Source organism: Diabrotica undecimpunctata, chromosome 5 (assembly GCF_040954645.1).
Source record: "Diabrotica undecimpunctata isolate CICGRU chromosome 5, icDiaUnde3, whole genome shotgun sequence".
Lineage (NCBI taxonomy): Eukaryota > Metazoa > Arthropoda > Insecta > Coleoptera > Chrysomelidae > Diabrotica > Diabrotica undecimpunctata.
Genome location: NC_092807.1, coordinates 101,401,059 through 101,422,447, shown reverse-complemented (window position 1 = coordinate 101,422,447; position 21,389 = coordinate 101,401,059). Strand labels below are relative to the sequence as shown.

The 21,389-nt window shown below is 33.1% G+C and overlaps 1 protein-coding gene across 6 annotated transcripts in view; it reads left to right on the top strand.

The window, feature by feature from the left end:
• Nucleotides 1–20,788, top strand: part of Rbcn-3B (WD repeat-containing protein Rbcn-3B) — a 75,177-nt gene extending 54,389 nt beyond the window's left edge. For all 6 annotated transcript variants that reach the window (XM_072532371.1, XM_072532370.1, XM_072532369.1 and 3 more), the window contains 4 exons: nucleotides 2,911–3,097; nucleotides 4,765–4,891; nucleotides 5,598–5,768; nucleotides 6,980–20,788. In XM_072532371.1, the coding sequence (XP_072388472.1) occupies nucleotides 2,911–3,097; nucleotides 4,765–4,891; nucleotides 5,598–5,768; nucleotides 6,980–7,152 (658 nt within the window). In that variant the 3' untranslated portion in view covers nucleotides 7,153–20,788. The remainder of the gene's footprint in view (nucleotides 1–2,910; nucleotides 3,098–4,764; nucleotides 4,892–5,597; nucleotides 5,769–6,979) is intronic.
• Nucleotides 20,789–21,389: the final 601 nt, after the last annotated feature.

The window sequence follows — 21,389 nt, the reverse complement described above, 5'->3', positions numbered from 1 at the left end:
CTGTAAAATGAAATGTCTGTATAAGAAACCAAATAGACTATATACTTGTTAACAAAAGATATCGAAATAGTTTCAACAGTGTTAAAACCTACCCACGCGCTGATATTCAATCTGATCACAAACAGAAAACTGGAATGTAGTGAAGTAAAAGAAATAATCAGCAAAACAATAAGTAGAAAATTCAGAGAAATCGATAATATAACGGAAAGCACAGAAGAGACGATAGAATCCCTTAATAAAACGATAGACGATATTAAAGACAATTTTATGAAGAACGAAGAAGATAAGAATAAGACATGGATGACGACAGAGATTCTGCAGCTGATGGAAGACAGAAGGAAAAACAAGAACAATAACTCTATGTATAAAATATTACAAAGAGATATTCAGAGAAAGTTCAGAGAAGCCAAACAGAAAGAACTGGACAAAAAATGCCAAGAAATCGAAATTCTACAAAGTAAATACGACGACTTCAACGTGCATAAAAAGGTAAGAGAAATTACAGGCAAATGTAAAAACAGAAGAGTAAGTAAACTTGTTAATGACAATGGAGAGGTAATCGTGGACAAGACAGTATTGATAATACCTGGAAAAATTACATACGAAATTTATTTTTTGATGAGAGGAAGAACCAGTCCCCAATACCTACGGAAACAGGACCACCTATACTAGTGGCAGAAATAAGAGCAGCCATAATATCACTAAAAGAAGGGGGAGCTCCAGGACCAGACGGAGAATTTCTTAAACTTTTTGATGATGAATTTTTAAGAATACTTTGTAAAATCTTCAAAAATATCTATGACACAAGCAATATTCCAAAAGATTGGCTAATTCCAGAATTTATTACGTTACCAAAGAAACAGGGAGCGAAAAAGTGCGGAGAATATAGGCTAATAAGTCTAATGAGCCATACACTAAAACTTTTTCTTAAAATTATACATCGCAGAATATGCAAGCTATGCGACAAGAGAATACAAGACACACAGTTTGGATTCAGGAAAGGCGTAGGTGAGAGAGATGCACTGTTTAGTCTACAGGTATTATTCCAAAGATGCAGAGATATGACTTCCGATATCTACACCTGCTTTGTGGACTACCAAAAAGCATTTGACACAGTTCAACACCGAAAAATGACGAATGTTGTAACAAAAGCCCAAATAGATAAAGACCGGCATATAATACAAAATTTATACTGGAACCAATCAGTCACAATAAGAACAAATCTTGGAGATGAACCGACGGAAGCAATCCAGATTCTGCTATTCCAAGAAGCCTTGGAAAAATGCGACCATGAAATCCTTTTAAATGGAGAACGCCTAAACAATATCCGCTATGCAGATGACACCGTCATTTTTGCAGACATTATAAACAATTTACAGCAAATAATAAACAAAGTAAATGAAGTAAGTGAAAGATTTGTACTACAAGTAAACATATCAAAAACTAAATTTATGGTCATCAGCAAAAATAAAATTAGAGACGTCCAACTGCTTATCAAGAATACACCAGTGGACCGAGTAAAACAGTTTACCTATCTTGGAACAATAGTAAACGAACAATGGAATCACTCACAAGAAGTAAAATGTAGAATAGAGAAGTCTAGGAGTGCATTCAACAACATGGCTAAACTGTTTAATAGCAACAACCGTAGTCTGGAAATAAAAGTAAGGCTCCTATGATGTTATATCTTCTCGATATTGTACTACGGAGTTGAATCCTGGACACTCACTGAAGCTATGGAGAAAAAACTAGAAGCCTTCGAGATGTGGCTATACAGAAGAATTCTAACGATATCATAGACGGATAAGATAACCAACGAGACTGTACTACGAAGAAAGAAGAATATCATGGTTAAAAAACCTGAGGAAATGGTTCTCCACAACAATAACTAATGTCTTTAAAGCATCAATTAATAAAATAATTATAGCCAGAATGATCGCCAATATTCGAAACGAGTAGGCACCAAAAGAAGAAACCTTGTCTGTATAATTTATTTTAATCATAATCTCAGTACTGATATTGCAGCTTCCCCACACCATTGTAGTTTTGGTTTCATTTGGGTATTTTATTTCTCCAATAACATCCCATAGCTGTTACATAATTTGCTTAATATTTATCATTTCAACTGTATTAATGCATTACAAAAAATAAAAAAAAAAACATAAAAACACAACACTGATATTAATTTTCACAGAATATCGGCAGTTTGGCATATTTAGCTGTAACAGCTTCCTCTGAAGAAAAATTTAATTGAATCCATTATATTGTACACAGTTCTGTTCTTCTGAACTTCTGTTCATTGATAATTAAATTTGTATATTTAAACAATTATTTTTCAAAATATCTCGAATAAGGATTTCTTTGCTTTATTGTTCTTGTCCTTGCAGAAGTTATTGTGTTAGAAGTTATTGAATTCATGGCCTTTTGTAATCAAATGGTTGATATGTGTAGTTAGTTTTACCGTGAACAAAACTTATATGTTCTGTTATACATTTTATAAAATTTGTCCTGTCTGACCTATGTATACTTATGGCTATGTATCACCATCACTAGATATTCGTGAACTTCGGTTTCCATCAGTTCTATCGTTATTATTTTTTATGTATTTACCCAATTGTTGATATTTAGAGTTAAATCATATTTTCTTCACATTGTATCAATCTCATCTCAGTTGTCTATAAATGTTAACGAACTATGGTACTCTTTCTTTGTCTTGTGTATTAGGATATATGAAATTAATCGCCAGTTATCAGGAAGCTGTTCTTACAGCGAAACACTCAAGTTGATGATGTGCTGTGAGAATTTCGTGATTTTATGTTTAGCTTAATTATTGAACACGAATTCCCATCGAGTAATAATCAATTCCATAATAGCAATACACAATAAAATTAACCATTAATATCTTTGTAGGCCGGCTGCATTCATTACCACAATGGCGAAAGAAGTAGCTAGGTATAACACCCTGCAACAAAATGCACAAACATTGAATATTAATATGAACAACAACGTTCTACATAAAGCGAAACCCGAAATTCTCAGAGGAGTGGAGCTTTTGATAGAGAAAATGCAGAACGAAATGGCAGATCTTTTAGTTGAGGTAAGAACTTTACTTTTTTGTTTAATAATAAATTAATACCAAAATATTCACGATAAAGAAATAAAATCACTATTAGAGATTCAAACAACGTATTTCTACTCTAAACAAAGGTTTGTGCTGGTTAAATCAAAGTGCCTTAAGCCGGACTCAAAAGCCTCGTGTACTTAGCAAATAATCATCACTTGCGTATACTTGCCATGTCGTGTGGGTGGGTTACTCGTACAATTATTTGTCACTCGTTGGTTTTCCATATTGTTGTCGGTAAAAATGACCCGAGTCAAGGGATCGCGATTATTCGTACACTTGCAAAGTACATCATACAGTACAGAAGTCTATGCTTGCAGAGGCGCTCAAACAAATTGTATAAATAATTGGCAGTTACGGCGACTATTCATTTAGTTTTCAAAGATTTCAGGAGTGTACAAACGTTTTATTTGTACGGCTGAATTTTGTGATGTAAGATAAATCACAATTTTAAAATCGTCTCATTATTTGACATTTAGGTTTCCATAACTAACGATAATGATTATTTCGACATATAATTTATAAAATTTGTATTTTGAAGACGACCAATACAGATACATCAAAAGAATTTGACGTTTATTCCCAAGAAAAAAAAACTAAAACTCCACAAGGAAATATTTTTCTATTTATTAATAAAAAAAAATAGATATTATTAGATATTATTTTTTATTTTTGTGCTTTAGTTGTATCTTTTTTAAATGAAGGCGGAATCTAGCGACAAGGGAGTTGTGATCAGAAAATACATCAGCACCTGGTATGCTTTTGTTACCTTTATTGCGTATTGGCATCCATGTTGTATTACGATATCTTCTTCTTAACGTGCTTTATCAAGTCCCCTTGACGTTGGCGATTAACATGGCGAAACTGTCTCTGTCTTGAGCTGTTCTAAAGAGTTGCTCAGCTTTCCTCATTCCTGTCCACTCCCTGATATTCTTCAACCAAGAGGCCTGCTTTCTACCAATTCCTCTGCGTCCTTCGATTTTACCCATCATAATAAGTTGAAGAATATTATATCGGTCTCCCCTTACTACGTGTCCAAAATAGGCCATCTTTCTACATTTGATTATCAAGCAGCTCGCGAGCAGCATTTGCTCTCTCAAGGACTGCCACATTTGTCAGCATAGCCGTCCATGGAATTTTTAGTATACGTCTGTGCAGCCACATTTCAAAGGCCTCCAGACGATTAATGGTGGATATTTTTAATGTCCATGCTTCGACACCGTATAAGAGGACTGACCAAATGTAGCATTTAACCATGCGCTTTTGAAGTTGAAGTTGCAAGTTATTACAGATTATTACGATATAGTAAATGTGATTTCTGACTGTCTTTACCACCGAAACAAATCCTATGTGGCTTTATTTTATTTGACATAAAAAGTACCGTTGAAAGATGGCAGTTTTTATTGATTGTACTGTAATAAGGTTATAGGAACAGTATTATTCCAAATTCTCAGGAATACAGAGAATAAGTTTGAAAAGTTACAGATTTTTCTCCAGTAAATTTACCTGTTATAAGTGCAAGATAAAAGTTGCAAATTAGAAAATTAAGTTTCGGAAACAATTGTCGATTTCGTCTTAAAATATATTTAATTTAGTACTTTACGAGGAATATATAATTTGAATAGTTTTATCTTACATTTTAGTTAATGGATATAATCCTTCACTGCTTGGATCCAAGTCAATTAAAGAACAAAGGACTTCAGGATGTTTTTCCTGCCGTATGTCGATTTAGTCAGGTTTCACATTGTTCGCAGACAAGAAGAATAGCAGGTAAATTGTTATATCATAGATCATATCATATAAAATGCGATCTATTTCCACTGAAATATTCAATATTTGAATGTTTATAAAATTTTAAACCTATGTGATGCAAAATTTGGAAATTAACTTTTTATTTATTTGATGAAACGGTACACACTAATACGATTGTAGTTTATGTTATGTACTTACTTACCCCACAGCGCTACAACCCAGGCTTGATCTTCCTCATCATTTTAACATGAAGACTAAAGAGTTCAGTATGAAAATATCTCAACAAAAGAAAACAAACAGTCTAGTAGTATAAATAGAACTAATAAGGTCCAAACTAGACGTGAAGTAACAACTATATCAAGGAAGAAGTGAGGGAATAAGTGACTAACGTAACTAGAATTAGAATACCAAGATGCATTAACGCTGCAATGTGGAAAAACACGCATCCAAACTTAGAAACGAAATCGCGCACGAAAAAGACACTGTTGGAAAAATTAAGAAGTAAGGATATCAAAAACACTTCCAGGATATTGCTCGCGATAAATCACCAATTGTAACAAGAAACATAAGTCGACCTAAAAGGAGATATAATGACAATATTCCAATAGAATAAGAGGCAATGTTGAAGCAAAAGAGTCAATATGCCTAGTCTTTGGAAGAAGTATTCTAATTGTTTTTTATCGATTGTTTTAAAATATTAATAGTTTTTTTTTATTTATTTCAGTTGGTTCTCACACAGGATCTCTAACCCTCTATGAGCTTCGACAAGGAAAATGTGTGAACATTCGAGCTCATAGCTCTCCTGTGACTGCATTAGCATTTAGTCCCGATGGGAAATTTTTAGTTAGTTATGCTTCTGGTGATAATAAGTTGAGCTTCTGGCAGACTAGTACGGGTATGTATTAAAACTTCTAATATATGGGTAAGTAATGTTGCATTTTTGTTCTGACACGTCATCGATATTTTCTGGTACAACAGTAGATTTTGGACGACCTTCACGACCATAAAATTATTTCAAATATAGCCGAACTGAATATAGTCAGAATAAAAATGAATCTTTAGGGCTTATATGTATATCGTTAAGCTAAATTCTTAAAATGAAAAATGAGAAAGAACTTATAAAGATTAATGAGTAAAGTATGATAGGTCCACCAATGTATCGTTCGTGTTAAAAGTAATCTATTAACGAAGAAACGAGCTCTTTGCGACGACTGTTGAGTTGATTGGGCATTTTTCAAGCACAATATACAACAATAATCAGTTTATTTAAACTATATATTGCGAATCAGTATAGTATTTATAAAGTCAGTTGAAACAACCAAAAAACTGGTTGCCGACAAACATTAAAAGAATAATATCATATTACCAGACATGGGCGCATCATTTATTTTTATATTCAAATATAGATTAATGAAGAACAGAGTAAGGACAATTTTAATTTACTTAAAACTGTCGTAAAGTACATAAGTGTATAAAAAAGTTTTTAACATATATTTAGCAACAAAAATAATTTATATATAATGGCAATAGGCCATATTGACAGTATAATGATTTAAAACAGTTATTATACTTCGTAAAAATAATTAACATTTTAGCTGTACAGCACTGGCATGATTCAACAGCGTTTCTTATCTGTACACCATCGCCGAAGGCTGGAAGCGAACCTCCAAATAGCCTGTTAAATATTGGTGATTTTGAATAACATATCAATGTCCAATATTTATTTGATGGGATGTATCTTTCATTCTTTCTTTCTTGTAATGTAATATTGAACGCCCTTATAAATCTCGTCCGAGTGAAATGTTTCAACTGACTTTATAAATACTATAAACAAAATTATTACTATAAGCTTGTAAAGTGTTGACAATACCGTAAACATGTTTGCCAATCCTTCACATGTCATTTAAGTCTGAAGTATTCCCGTATCAGTGGAGTAAGAAATCTACTCTAGATCATCTATTCCATGAAATAGGGAAATTTTAACTCTTAGGTTAATTTTAACCAAAAGCGACGTCAATTTATATAAATCGTGACGTAACGTTAAAGTACTAAAAATACTATACTCATTTTTATATAACAAATTTAAATCATATTTCTTTTATTTAGGTATGTTTGGTTTGGGTCAATCACAGACGAAGAACGTCAAATCTTATAGCACAGCTCCCATAGCGGACGTAGCCCGTCTGAATCCAATGCGTCTAGCCCGCTTGATATGGATGAACAACAGAACAGTGTCCCTGATGTTGGCGGACGGCTCCGAAACCAGATTTAATGTGTAACGGACAGAGAACTTAGGTTATGTGGCCTTTAAGTCTTATGAACGTAACGTTACCTTTCAAATCGTTGTGTAATGTTTTATCTTGCACAGTTCTATGGTATTAGTTGTCAGTAATTTTATTACTTTGATTTTGTGTAGTGATATTTTATCGAGAATCTACTTCCATGGTCTTTCAACATCTTAATTTTCCAAGTGTGTGTTGTAGTAAATACCATATTTTAGAAACGAATATGGTACTCGGTGCCATTGATATACATAAAGGTCCGTTTGTAATGGATGGAACACGAAGCAACTGCGTATCGCTCATACAGAAATATCACGATTTAAGCCAAATTGGAGAATTTGTATGGAGAAGTTTAAGCAAATTGTTTATCCATTTTTCTTCATAAACAACAATTTTTAATAAATTTTAACGAAAACTTGTCAAACAAGAGTTATAAGTAATCATTTTTAATCAATGTTTACCTGTGTGCTAGAGGACACTATCGTCAAGTGAATAATATTTTTAATATTGATAACATCGGCTATAAGTTATTTTTACTTAGAAAGGCCACAACGAAGTGTCACCATATACTTATGAAATTAAGGACCAAGGTGGATGGTAAAAGGCAAGCTTTCCTAGTAGTACGTAAATGTTAACTGTTTCAAAGAAAATTGTTAATAACATATTCCATTTGACCTAGAATATAGAGAAACATTTATAGTACCATACGCTGCGAGCTTTAGGTCCCGATATTACAATGTACCTGGTATAACATTTTTGTTGTACATAGTTTAAAAGAAAATATATAGATGTAAATTAATTTAGTTTTGGTGTAAAATTTCTTATTCAGGAGTTCTTATTAGGATTTAAATTAAAAGCAATAATGAAATACAATAACCAGGAATAACAAAATGAAATGCTACAGACTAGAATGATAGACAGTACTATTTGACTATTGAAAGACAGATGGTAGTAGAAGTAATACAGAAAACGGAACAACGCAGAAGCTAATAGAGGGCAGGTACGTACAAAGAAACTTCTCAGCGAAAAATTTGAAAACATTCACTAAAGATCTTGGGGTTTTTCCTTCTCAGACTTTTACTTGATTAAGATGGTCCAGCAATTTTATATTTTCAGTATTGAGGGTTCACAACTGTTTTCCTTTGATTATGGTTATCTTAACTGTCAGAAGCGCTGGGAGGTTTTTTGCAACAATCAGTACTATTGATTAAATTTCAATTTTAATTATGTGCTTTTCCTTACGATGGATTCTCCATGATAGATATGGATGATTCTGAGATACATGATACGAAAAATGTATCACTGATAGCTTAGTCTGCCTTACATAAAGCCAAACTGATTATCGGATATTTCGGTTTCTTCACGTATCCGTATAGCAAGTACTCTCTCCCTTATTTTCATGGTGTGACTAAGTAGTTTTATGGCTCTGTAGTTTGTAGTACATTAGTGTACATCTCCCTTGTTTTGTAGACAGGCACTAATATACTGCGTCTCCATTCGTCTGGCATTTACCTCACTTCCATAATTCTATTAAATAAACCTGTTAGCCAACTTGTTCCTGTTTCTCCTAAAGCTGGGAGACGGACAGAAAGCAATTATACCGGATTATATTCCCCAGGAATATCTTCGGTTCGATTGCTTTTCCTATCTTTACTGAAAGCATAACATTCTTATCGCAGACTATGTTCGGAGCGGTGAATCGTGCATATGTATGAAAAAATAAAAGCGACTGAATCGATAAATTGTAACGATCGCGCGACCAGACTAGATCGAGTAGTAAACGCAGTCTCGTGCGTGTTTCTCAATAAAATCAAATTAAATTAATTAAATTTAAATAAAATAAAATTAAATTAATAATCATTACCACATCAGTGCCACATACTAAAAGTATTCCTAAAGATTATTCATCGTAGAATATATAAAAAGTTAGAACAAGATATTGGACAAACTCAGGTCGGATTTAGAAATGCTCTAGGAACCAGAGAAGCATTATATGCAGTAAATGTGCTAATACAGAGATGTTTAGATGTAAACCAAGACATCTATGTCTGCTTCCTAGATTATAACAAGGCATTCGATACAGTGAAACATAATCCGTTAATAAAACTACTGAGAACAAAGAACATCGACACACGGGATATAAGAATAGGAAAGAAGCTGTCATAAGAATAAATAATTTAAAAACTAATAAAATAAAAATCAGAAGAGGTTTTAGACAAGGCTGTGTCTTGTCACCATCACTGTTTAATGCATACTCAGAGGAAATATTCAAAAAAGCATTAGAAGATGAAGTAGCAGGCATAAAAATAAATGGCATACCCATAAGTGAAATTAGATATGCTGATGATACAGTACTAATAGCAGAAAATATTCGGATCTACAAAGAATTTGGTCTGTCACTAAACATAAAGAAAACAAAATTCATGGTTATATCAAAGAAAAATATTAGATACAATCTACACGTAAATAATAAGACGATAGAACGAGTTCAGAATTATTACTATTTAGGGACAAACATTAATGAAACAAACGATTATACCAAAGAAATTAGAGTTAGAATAGAAAAGGCTAGAAATGCATTCAATAATATGAAACAAATATTATGTTGTAGAGACCTCAGCCTAAATCTTCAGAATACTCAGAAAACGAGTACTAAAGTGTTGTGTATTTTCTGTTTTTTTGTATGGTGTTGAGACATGGACTTTAAATAAACAATGTCTCAATAAATTGGAAGCATTTGAAATGTGGACATATCGAACAATACTGAGAATCTCCTGGACAGACAGAATAACCCATGAAGAAGTACTAAGAAGAATAGAGAACAGCAGGGAGATACTGGATTCAATCAAAATAAGAAAACTACAATATCTGGGTCATATAACACGTAGTGACAGATATGAATTCCTAAAACTAATAATGCAGGGAAAGATTCAAGGAAAGCGCAGCATAGGTAGAAGAAGAATGTCCTGGCTGAGAAATCTCAGAGAATGGTTTGGATGCAGCTCAACTGAACTCTTTCGGGCTGTAGTGTCAAAAGTTAGAATAGCAGTGATGTTCGCCAACCTTCGTAGCGGATCTGGCACGTAAAGAAGAATAATCATTGCTCTGTACGTAGACGATAAGAAATCTATGCTTCCCCTCCTCGGTCATACCCAGAGTGCCACATTAGGTTTTTTTTAAGTGGTTAAACCACTTCATCGTTTGTTATTTTGGTGAATATTGCTGTTAACTCAACTAGTTTTCTGTCAAATTTTTTTCATTTAATAAGCTGTCGAAAGTACTTTTTCCAGTTCTTTTTAATATCCTTTTGTAGTGAAGTAGTATTTTATTATTTTCATCTCTATACATCAGATACATCTAATCTGATTAAAATATTTTGCTTTCTTTGCTCTGTGTTTAGCTTTTTTATGTATATTGTTTCTCCTTCCCTGGTATCAAGTTGATATATATTTGTATACACTTCTGCTTTAGCTTTTGCTACTGCCACTTTCGCTTCATTTTTAGCGAGGTTTCTTTATTCTCAAACTTCTCTTCTGACGTTTTTCCAAGTATTTCAACAGCAGTATCTCTAATGATATTGGCCATCTTCCTTCAAATTGTATTAGCACTTCCTTTCATTTTCCTGAATTTATTTCTAATATCAAAATGAGTTCCAAGGTTTTCTTCGTTGTATTTATATAATTAATTAAAAACTTTACAGAATGCAGTATCAGTAATTAGGTTAAGGTAATTACTAACAACAGAGATGTATTTTTGATAAATATAGATTGGATAATAATGATGGAAGGAGCAATGAAATCAGACAATGACGAAGGTTGCTGATGACCTTTATTAACGTTAATTAGTCAGTCATTAAACGTAATGAATTACAACATAAACGAGAGTTAGAAGATAATATGAAATGTAAGAAAATGACAAATATAATATACTTTTTAAAAAAATATACTAGATGTATTTTATATAATATGTGGTATGAAACCAAATTATATCCCATGTACAGGATTTAGCGGTAGTGTATATAATAGCATATTTGTTAGTCTAGAAGACACCAAAAAAAATATTTGCAAACATTATAGGCAATTACTTTTTTTACACATAAATGGAACACCCTATATATTATTATTAGTTTGGATTAGGCTAATTTCGCCGATATTAACAATGTACAGTTATATTGCATTATATTACCGTATATAAGTCAATTATATACGGTAATTATTCTTATTTCAACGTCTATTCTCTATACAGAAAACCTGAAATTATTTTTTTTGCACAAAAGTTATGTCTATAAAAAATTAATGCCACGACATACAAGCAATCATAACTATTGAAATATCTTATATAACATGATAGAACCTTATATTGGAAGTCAGCGACATGAGCTTAATCTGAGTCTGAAATTAATATCCCATTGACACTTACGTTTGGTTCACCCTGTAGATACCAAAATCATTTTATGTTGTGAACTATAAAGTTTTCTGCTATAAATGTTGTAAATAACTTTTTGATATCTTCTACAATATCGAATAAATCATACTTTGAAACACTCTTGCCAAGCCCTGTATAAAATTGTATTAAATAATATTCCATGGAATTAGATTCTGAATAAGAATATAAAAATGACGAGCGACAATAATTTGAAGATGACGATCGTTATTCACAAAAGAGAGAAAACATATTCCCATTTTAGTCAAACCCAATGCTAAACGGGGAAAAATTTATCATTGATCTGCTGAAAAGCTATCAAATTTCTTGTGCCTATATGATACATATGCGTTTATTTGCCATTTCCTTTTGTAGTCTTCATAGTATTCAAATTAGTTTACATGGAAATGGTTTAGGACAATCATTATGAAAATTATGTATTTGAAACAATTGAAACCAAGCAAGATGTACACTGATACTGTAACGGCTAACTCTGTTAGACACAAGACTCAGTAAAACACAGGTTTAGTTTAAATAAAAATATATTCTGAATAAATAGATAAAATCAGTTTCTTCCGTACAAAAAAAAATTATTCTAGCCGAGGTACGACGGCGCTACGATCCACTGGTCCTCCTCCTCATTCCTTGAGCCATTGTCAGAGCGTGGTAACACTCTAAATATTATTAGCTTGCTGTTTACATTGGCTGCGATCTTGTGTCATATGGACAGCTTTATGTAGGGATTTTCCCACCAGAGTCTTTATTTGGTATGTCCATCGTGTTGGAGATCTTCGAGCAACACTCGTTCCGACAAGGACCGGGAAGTGACTAATCAACACTTAATCACATACGGTTTGGTCTCAGATCAAATCACTGTAAGACTGGATTTGGGAGCTGCTACTAGATCAATACTGTAGCAGAAGCAGTTGGCCTCTAGTCAATACCCTAGGGCTAGTAGAGTTGTTCCCAGATCAGTACTCTGATAGAACTCCCAAGATAGTTAGCCTTTGGTCAATACCTACCCAAAAACCCGGCGAAGTTCCCACCAGATCAGTATTCTGGCGGAACTCGATTCTCTCTTGCGGCGTACGTTGTTTTATACCGTTGCGAGTCTTCCATCTCCAGCGCGCATCGAATGTGTTGGAAGGTAGTGGGGGTGCTTGTGTACAGAGCAGTGGTAAGCCGACGACGAGAGCTGGTGATGACATACAAAAATGTGTCGTTAAAAATGTTGAAAGTTGTTATTAGCCCCGATATTTTGTAAATTAATACATAAGTAATGCTCTCTTCGTGTTGTGATATTCCCTCATTATGCAAGCAATAATCACTTTTCAGCAACTAATCTTATCACCACCACCTACGTTTCGTGTATTTTTTTCGTTTATACAAAGAGCAAGAGAAGCTAAAAGTATATCGTTATCTGACATGTTTCTGATTTGAAACTAAAACTCATACTGCAAAATCGGCACGTATGTGTTCCCATCCAATTTTCAACATTATTAAACGTGAGTGGCGGGCTTAAGACTTCTCCAATTGGTGTACCGCAACTCATGTCCAGATGCGAGTGACTCACTAAGGTGTAAGTAAGTATTAGCCGATATACTCTCTCGCCATACTCACCATATAGAGGCGTAGTTCTTTGTGTGAAGCTGTCTTGACTTTAGGCGAGGTACAGTAGTACATAGGGTGTCTTGGATCTGTTATCTGCTTCTTCTCCTTCTCCACTTCTGCTGCTACTCTTCGTCTTACATGTGGTGGTGCTATGCCACCTAATGAATAGAGGGACTGGACCGGAGTGGTTAACAGTTGGTAACAATCGTCATGGTTTCGTTAAGAGCGACATCAACCTGTTTGACACGTGCTGAGTATTACCACAGAGCAAAACAAAGTTCTAAGGCGGATGTTTTTAATACCGCGGCTGCCCTCCCTAGCTTGCCTACCACTAGCAAAAATTAATTTTCTCGTGGATGCCCCATGCTGTATAACCGACTAAAAATGTTCTCCTTTAATTCCCATAAATGACTGCGGGATTATTGTAAAGAAAAAGACTGCACAACTCAGCTGAGCTTAAATAAAAACTTCACTGATGATCTTGTTTAAATAACTTGAGATTTCTTTTAGTCACGTTGGCTCAACGATGTTTGGAAGATAGTCGAAGGCCTTAATCGAAGAGTTATTTTATTTTATTGTATCTAACGTATCTGTTAAAAACCTTCTCAGTTAATCTCAATAAAATAGCCGGTTTACAAAAAGGACTTATTATTGAAGCTGTGATCAGGAAAATAAGGAATAACATATCCAAAAGGGAAATCACATCAAATTCATACGTTACAGTCAGCTGATTGTCCTGTAGGCAAGAGAAAAATGCTGCGCACAAACCCAAGTGATTCCTCTCATCATTTTAGCCTACCAGTGGGATCCCGCGTTCTTTTTTTATTTTCTACATTAATTATCACTATTGTAAATGAAAAAATATAAAGCATATATTGCCTACTAAGATCTTTCTTCAAACCATTATAATTTTCATTTGCCATTGTCCTAAATTCATAATCAGTAAACATAAAATAAATCTTTTTTGCTCTAGCACTTGGAATGTCTGTAATAATGTTTAACAATACGAAGAAATGACTATTTTGAACTTCATTTGTTACTTTTCGTAAGTAACTCACATTGGTCCTTATTGTAATAGATACATCAAAAAATTTTGCGCTTATTCGTAACTTCAAAATCAAGCTTTCAAAAGCTCGACTTAGATAATCGATGCCATTAGTAAAACATTCAATTAATTCTATAAAATGGAATTGCTTAGTTTTAAACCTAGGTTTTCTGGTATAGATACGATTCCTCGTAGAATAAACATTGCGTATAAAAAAATAATCCTAAATGTGGATCCTGTAGACGTTGACCATCATAGATTACTAATAAACTTTGGATTGCTGTAGACCTATAGACAAATATAAAAACACTACATTGTTTTCGGGGTTTATAGACCATAGTACGGGGTTATTTCGTTCCGACTTTCAATCTGTAGTTTCATTATCAAAGGCGATGCAGTAATAGACTAACTGTGTATTGCTCACTGATAATCTTCCTTGAGTACCTGCTCTATTTATAACTTTTAAGTATCCTCCGGTGTCTGTCGGTTGCTCCGAATCCATCCTGAGATCCATATCATGTTTAGATGCGATCTTGCTTTATAATTAAAGTTGCTCTGGTGTTTTTGTATTTCCATGGCTGTGAGGTATGTTTCTTCAAATACAATTTTGTGGTCATCTTGCGCATGCTGTGTTAACGACTGATTTGTTCTTTGAGTGTCGTCTCCATTACGAAGGTTGTCAACCATTATAGCTTCTCTAACTTTGTTTTGAGCTATATCATCATGTTAAATTCTGCAGCCAATATATCCTTCAGATGAAGACGGATTTGCTCTTTTCTTTCTTTTATCCTTTCAACTTCTTTTTCTTTCTTCGTTCTTCTTAGAACTTCAATGTTCGTAACGTGATCCACGCATGAGATCTTCAAAATCTTTCTACATGTCAACGTCTTCAAGGATTTAAGTTTGATAGCCTCTGGATTATCCCAGCGCGACTCTATTATACCAGTGCTAATGCTATCGCGTAGATACCGCGAGAAACAGAGAGCATAATTTCCAAGTTATATGTGACTGTAGTTGCGCCGCGTTGAGATCACATTGTCAGCGCGGCCAAAACGTATAATAATGTGCAACGCGTGCTGCAATGGTACAATGGCACTAGTCCATGGTAGTGCCATTGGCCGTTTGGGCCGACGCTGACTCGGCGCAGCTCCTTTTTCTTACACAAATTTTTATGAATTTTGTTTTTTTACTTTGGTAGAGATTCCATAGATTTCACTTCATCTTAGTATTTTATTTATTATTCTTTCGTGATTTTCGAAATTATCAGCTCTTATTATGGTATCATCAGCATATCTAATAGTGTAAAAGTAAAACCCATTTGTTTTTATCCCTGCCTTTTCTCATTCAATAGCTTTCAGTATGATTTACTCCAGAGTGAGAGTTAAATAATAAGTAACCTTTACTTTAGTAATCTTGTATCCTACTTCTCCGCTTATACTATTCATATAGCGATTTCAATGTCTGGCCTTGAAATAATTCCTTCCATCTGCGTAATTTTTGTTCTGTTTCCATAATGATCTTTTCCCCTCTGCCTAGCTTTGGAGTTTGGACTGATTTCTAGTAGTGAAGACAACAGTTCATATTGTTTGTTTTCAAATGATCATTTGCGTCAGGTTTTTTTGTTCACCACAACTACAAGGAATGTGGTAAATTCCTGAAGTCCCTTTTTTTGTATTATTTGCGTTATTTGAAAGATATACTGATGTCATGTTTTGCCAAAATTTTCTCAACTCGATCAGTAATATTTTTAATGTACGGATATCTATATGTTTCTTCTTCTTTCCACAGCCCTTAACTGTCCGCTCCCAGATGTAAGCATCTCGTTGGCGTTTTCATTTTAATTTGTCTCTTGATAACTGGTGCCATTGCCTTCCCGCCTTTTCTTTCACGTCGCCCAGCCATTTCTTTATCATTTCCTCCTCCATAGTAAGTGATACTTCCTCCAAAGTAAGAATCTTGGTCTGTTAGATTTTTGTGTTCTTATCAATTTTTATGTGTACGTGTAGAGCTTCGGTATATGTTTTAGCAGGTTCTTATATTTCGGCTTTATCCTTGCGTTATTCATTGCTTCGAATACGGCCCAGAGTTCAACTGAATCAAAGGCCTTGTGACAATCAGCTAAATTCTAAAGGCTAAGTGTAGTGAGATATCGGAATGAGAGGATATCTATATACGTAGTATATATTTTATCAGGTGAAATAATTCTATACCAAGGCTTATAAACCTCGCAATTAATGTATAATTGCAGAACACCGGCTGCCAAAGCGTTCATTTTAAAAACAACTGCAAATAGAAGAGGTTTTCTAATTGAAGACCGCGAATTGAAAGGAATACTATAGAAAAAGAAGGTATTTAAACTATTTATTTCAGATCAGTAGTTGATAGATGGTTGAAAAATATAATTTGTACAATTAAATCATCACTACAATATTTGTAATGTTTTGATACATTTTATTGTCTTATTAAAATACCTGGCCTATTATACCTTTTGATTATCAGGCATATTATTGGCGGTGAGTTAGAAACAGACAGATAAAAAGAGAAAGAGCTTTTAGAGTGTACAGTTAAAATAGAGTTATAATAATAATTGATATGGAACATTCATTATCGAAATTCCAAGTGTACGAGATATTTCTTCGATTCTGTGTATATGTACTGTTAAATCGCTTAATATAGTGTATACGAAATATTTATCTCCGCTAAAAAATATATACCTATGTGTTTTATAAAATATGAAATTCAAACAAAACTAATTGGTCTATATGTACAATTTATCAAAGGAAAGATTTGCATTTTAAAGAGTAATCGATTTACTTTTGTCCAATTAAATTCGAAATTAGTAGACGCTAGTCACTTGTTGATTTTTAAGCTGACTTACGAAGTATGAACTACCAAAACTGTGACGCCACACGAGGTGGATGGAGCTATGGACATTTACGTAATATCTAACAATAAAACACTGAAAACTTTTGTTTTCAACAATTCCACAAAATTTATTTTAAATTATTATCACTACAACTGTTTCGGCCAAAGTCTTTAACTAAATAAGTTGAGGAGGGGAGAACTGTTTGTCTCAAGTATTTTTTAATTTGTTGATTTCCATAGATTCTAATAAAGGTAGCTTAAGGCCTTTATTTTGAATGTGAAGAATTTGAAATTCATCTTTAAAAGAATGATTATGGTCTAGAAGGCTAAGTGCGTACGTAAAGTCTGTTTTTTTATTATTGAAAGTTCTTTTATGTTCTGCTATACGTTTGATAAAAGTTCTACCAGTTTGACCGATGTAAGTTTTTGGGCACTCGCCACATTTTAGTTTGTATACACTACTGTGTAATTGCTTTTTCTTTGGTCGAATCCGACACTTATTTACATAATACACTAACATATAAATGTCCATAGTACATATGTATGATTTCTACTTTGTTTTCGAATGTGTTAGAAATGAGCAGCTCCAGCTAATATTAGAAAGCAAGATTGAAGGTAAAAGGGGCATAGGACGAAAGAAAAAATCTTGGCAACGAAACATCAGAGATTGGACCCACACAAGAGGAAATGAATTAATTCATTAAGCCCAGAACAGAGAGAAATTTGGCATATTGATCGCCAACCTCAACAGAGAAGGCACTTATTAGGAGGAGGAGAAATGATAGTTTTCGAACATACAGAAAGTGCATAAAGTGGTATCTTTTTTCATGAACGCAGAAGTTAAAGAGTATCTGAGAGTTGAATTGTTAATATATCCTCAAATTCGATTTTTCTTGATCTTCATATGACCCTGAAGGTTGGTACAAAAATTATTGATAGTAGTATTAGATCCTTGTAAAATGATTGTTTTTTTTTTCATCTTTGTTTCAAGAGAAAAGTTCACGTACTTCTCGGTGCCTGGGCAAGATTTTCATCATCCATGTTTTTTCGATCCATATCGATTAAAAGAGATGTCGAAAAGTGTGACCTATACATCAATCTGATTGTTGTAAATTCTAATATTTCGAGATCAAGGATGGAATTTTTGAAAAATGTGTTTATGCCAAAAAGTTAGTTTGTGCGTTTTCCATTTAATTTTGATCTATTCAAAGGTATGCTACGTGTCGTTGTTTCATTTCTAGGACATTATGGTGTGTGGTCATGTGATCTGATACCTAATAAACACGAGAATGAGCCTAGAGCCATAAATAATGGCACTAAGCAATAAGCTATTGAATTTCACTCCGATCCCATAATAATCTTTGCTTGAACTATTCAAACCAATTACGTCGATGTTATGTAGCTAGGGATAATAACTGATGTCTTATTTGGGGTCCATTTGCTTCGTAATATTCCTTCCCAATTATTTAAAAAAAAGTATCTTTTCAATTATTGGTTGTCCATAGAGGTATAAATTTGTGTCAGGTTATGGATTTCTGCAAAAAATCATAAATTTTGTCTTGTTCACATTTATATTCAAATTCATTTTCCTTCCTACTTCGCTGACATAGTTTAGCAGATGTATACAATATACTATTCTTCGCATATACTGTTCGCACTCTTTCAACAATTTCCCGAACAGAAAGTCTACCTTCCCTTAATCCAACAATATAACCCTGTCAAACTCATTGAATTGACGATGATTTACTCTTCGTTGCACTCTAAACATCATAAATAAACAATGGTGAACAATATTCAAAACTCACTGCGCGACATTTGAAACACTATAAATTTCATGCGACAGATAAGTTGCAATCGCAAAAAAACCAAAATTGCCAAACTTGATTTGGTTACATTATGTGCACTCCAACAACCAGAAAAATAAACCATATTTTATGAGTCTTCGGATATTGATTAAATTTTGTGAAAATGTTGAAACATATCGATTTTTATTCCAAAGAGGATATATTTTAACGATACAGGCATCTGTCATTAGTCAACCCCTTCCATTCCAGTTCCACAACCATTCAATTTTAAATAAGGAATGATTATTTTGTGAAAACTTTAATTTTTATTTTTGCGAAAAAGTAATTTATTAAAAGATTTACACAATAAAGATTTCGCTAATGTTAAAAAAATGTTTCTATCTTATCAAAAAATGCCTTTGTAAAAAACATTACAGCTAGTTTTAGAAAAAGTAGAAATCTGTCTAAAGACATTTTTACGTAATTATTAATAGTTTTAATGAAAATGTTGTAATTCTCTACCCCTCGTGTAACGTCAAAATTTAGTAGTTCATTTTCTTTTTGTTGTGCTACAAATTGTTTCGCACGCTTTAGCTAATAGTCGTAATTAAAAATATACTTTTGAGCTGAAAAATTGTTTATGTCAACGCTTTTTAGACATTTATTTTAATAATTCTAGTCACTGATCCTCTACTGTCCTATTTCCGCTATTTGTATTATAATCAAAACTATTCTGTATAAATATTATATGTATAGTATTAATCTAAAAAATGTTGGCAATATTCTTCACTAAGAATGGAGAATACTTCATGACTTTAACTGAAAGATTACTTTGTCACACTAGCAAAGTTCTCGTCACATCACAAATTATTTGGTGGTCTGTTTTCTGAAAGAATTTAAAAACGTAAGTAAATACACTTTCTTCTAAATGTTTAGGATTCAAAATCATTTACAGATAGAAAAAATATAGTATTAAGTTCGAAAATATTTGAAAATATAACAATTCGAATTCGAACATTCTAACATAAGCAGTTTCTAAAATTACAGAAATGGTCTTTTAAAAAGGTATGCTCATTTTATATCTTAAAATTATTCGCATATAAAGGAAAATGGCGTATTGTTGTTATATATTATTGTGTAATTAGAAACAATTACAACTAAATCAATGTTTATGTACATAACTCTTGTTTAAAAGGTCGGTTTTTAATAATGACTAGCCGGTGTTTGACTAACCGCGATTTTGGAGTGCTTGTAACAGACCCGGTGGTTTATGGGGTAAGCCCTAACGATTCTCAGACCACTTAGAATCGATTGTATCTCACCTTAACTCTTCTAATGCTCCTAGAAGAAGCAGTGTAGACCTTCACCAGGATCTAAGCTTACACCGCAGTAGGGCAACATGGCTAAAAAGCGGAAAAACTATACATAAAGGTAAATTTTTATTGGGTTTATAGATCGTGTTCCGGAATTGTTGTACTTAACGTTACATCTGCAACTGTGGCAGACATTGTCATAGGCGATGTAGAAACGGACACAGTTCATATCGCTCACCTCAACCACTGATGAGTGATTGTATAATGTTGTATAGAGGAATTTAACAGCATAAATTATCAATTGAGTGCTTCGTTACTACTGGAAAGACCTTTTTAGGTCCAGACATATATGTTCCTGTACAGTAACATTTCCTTACGAAATAAAATCCATACTTTTTTCCCATTTTCTTGTAGCCTCTCCGAAAGTGATCCAATTGGCAATGCTGCTGGTACTTTGTGTATCTTTGAAGGAATGTATTTCATCGGTCACATTTATATTGCCAATTTCACATTTTGTGTCGTATATGATTTCAATTTATCGGGGTCAGTGAATGAGTTGCTATTAATCACCTTCAATATTTCCAATATCCGATATATATATATATATATATATATATATATATATATATATATATATATATATATATATATACATATATATATATATATATATACATATATATATATATATACATATATATATATATATACATATATATATATATATATATATATATATATATATACATATATATATATACATATATATATATATATATATATATATATATATATATATATATATATATATATATATATATATATATATATATATATATATATATATATATTACTCTAGTCGGTGAATCAGGCTTTTGCTTGATTAAATTAGATTAGATTGTGAAGGTATTCATCTTAATCTAATCCTTTTAGTTGGATGGTTCGCCTATAGTAGGTTCAGGCTGAGCACTGATATACGACATGTTTCGTCTTTCTCATCACGTTGTTGACACTTTGTATCATCCCCTAATTCGGGTAGATATACGTACTGTCTAAGCCTGGAATCACTGCTGTAGTGAGTCAGATATAACAACAGACGCTTTTACGATACGTTTTAGCAAATTAATACTTGGTCACCACAATTTATCGGAATTCGTAATTATTTACTCTTAATCAGTGGCGTTTCACTGGCAT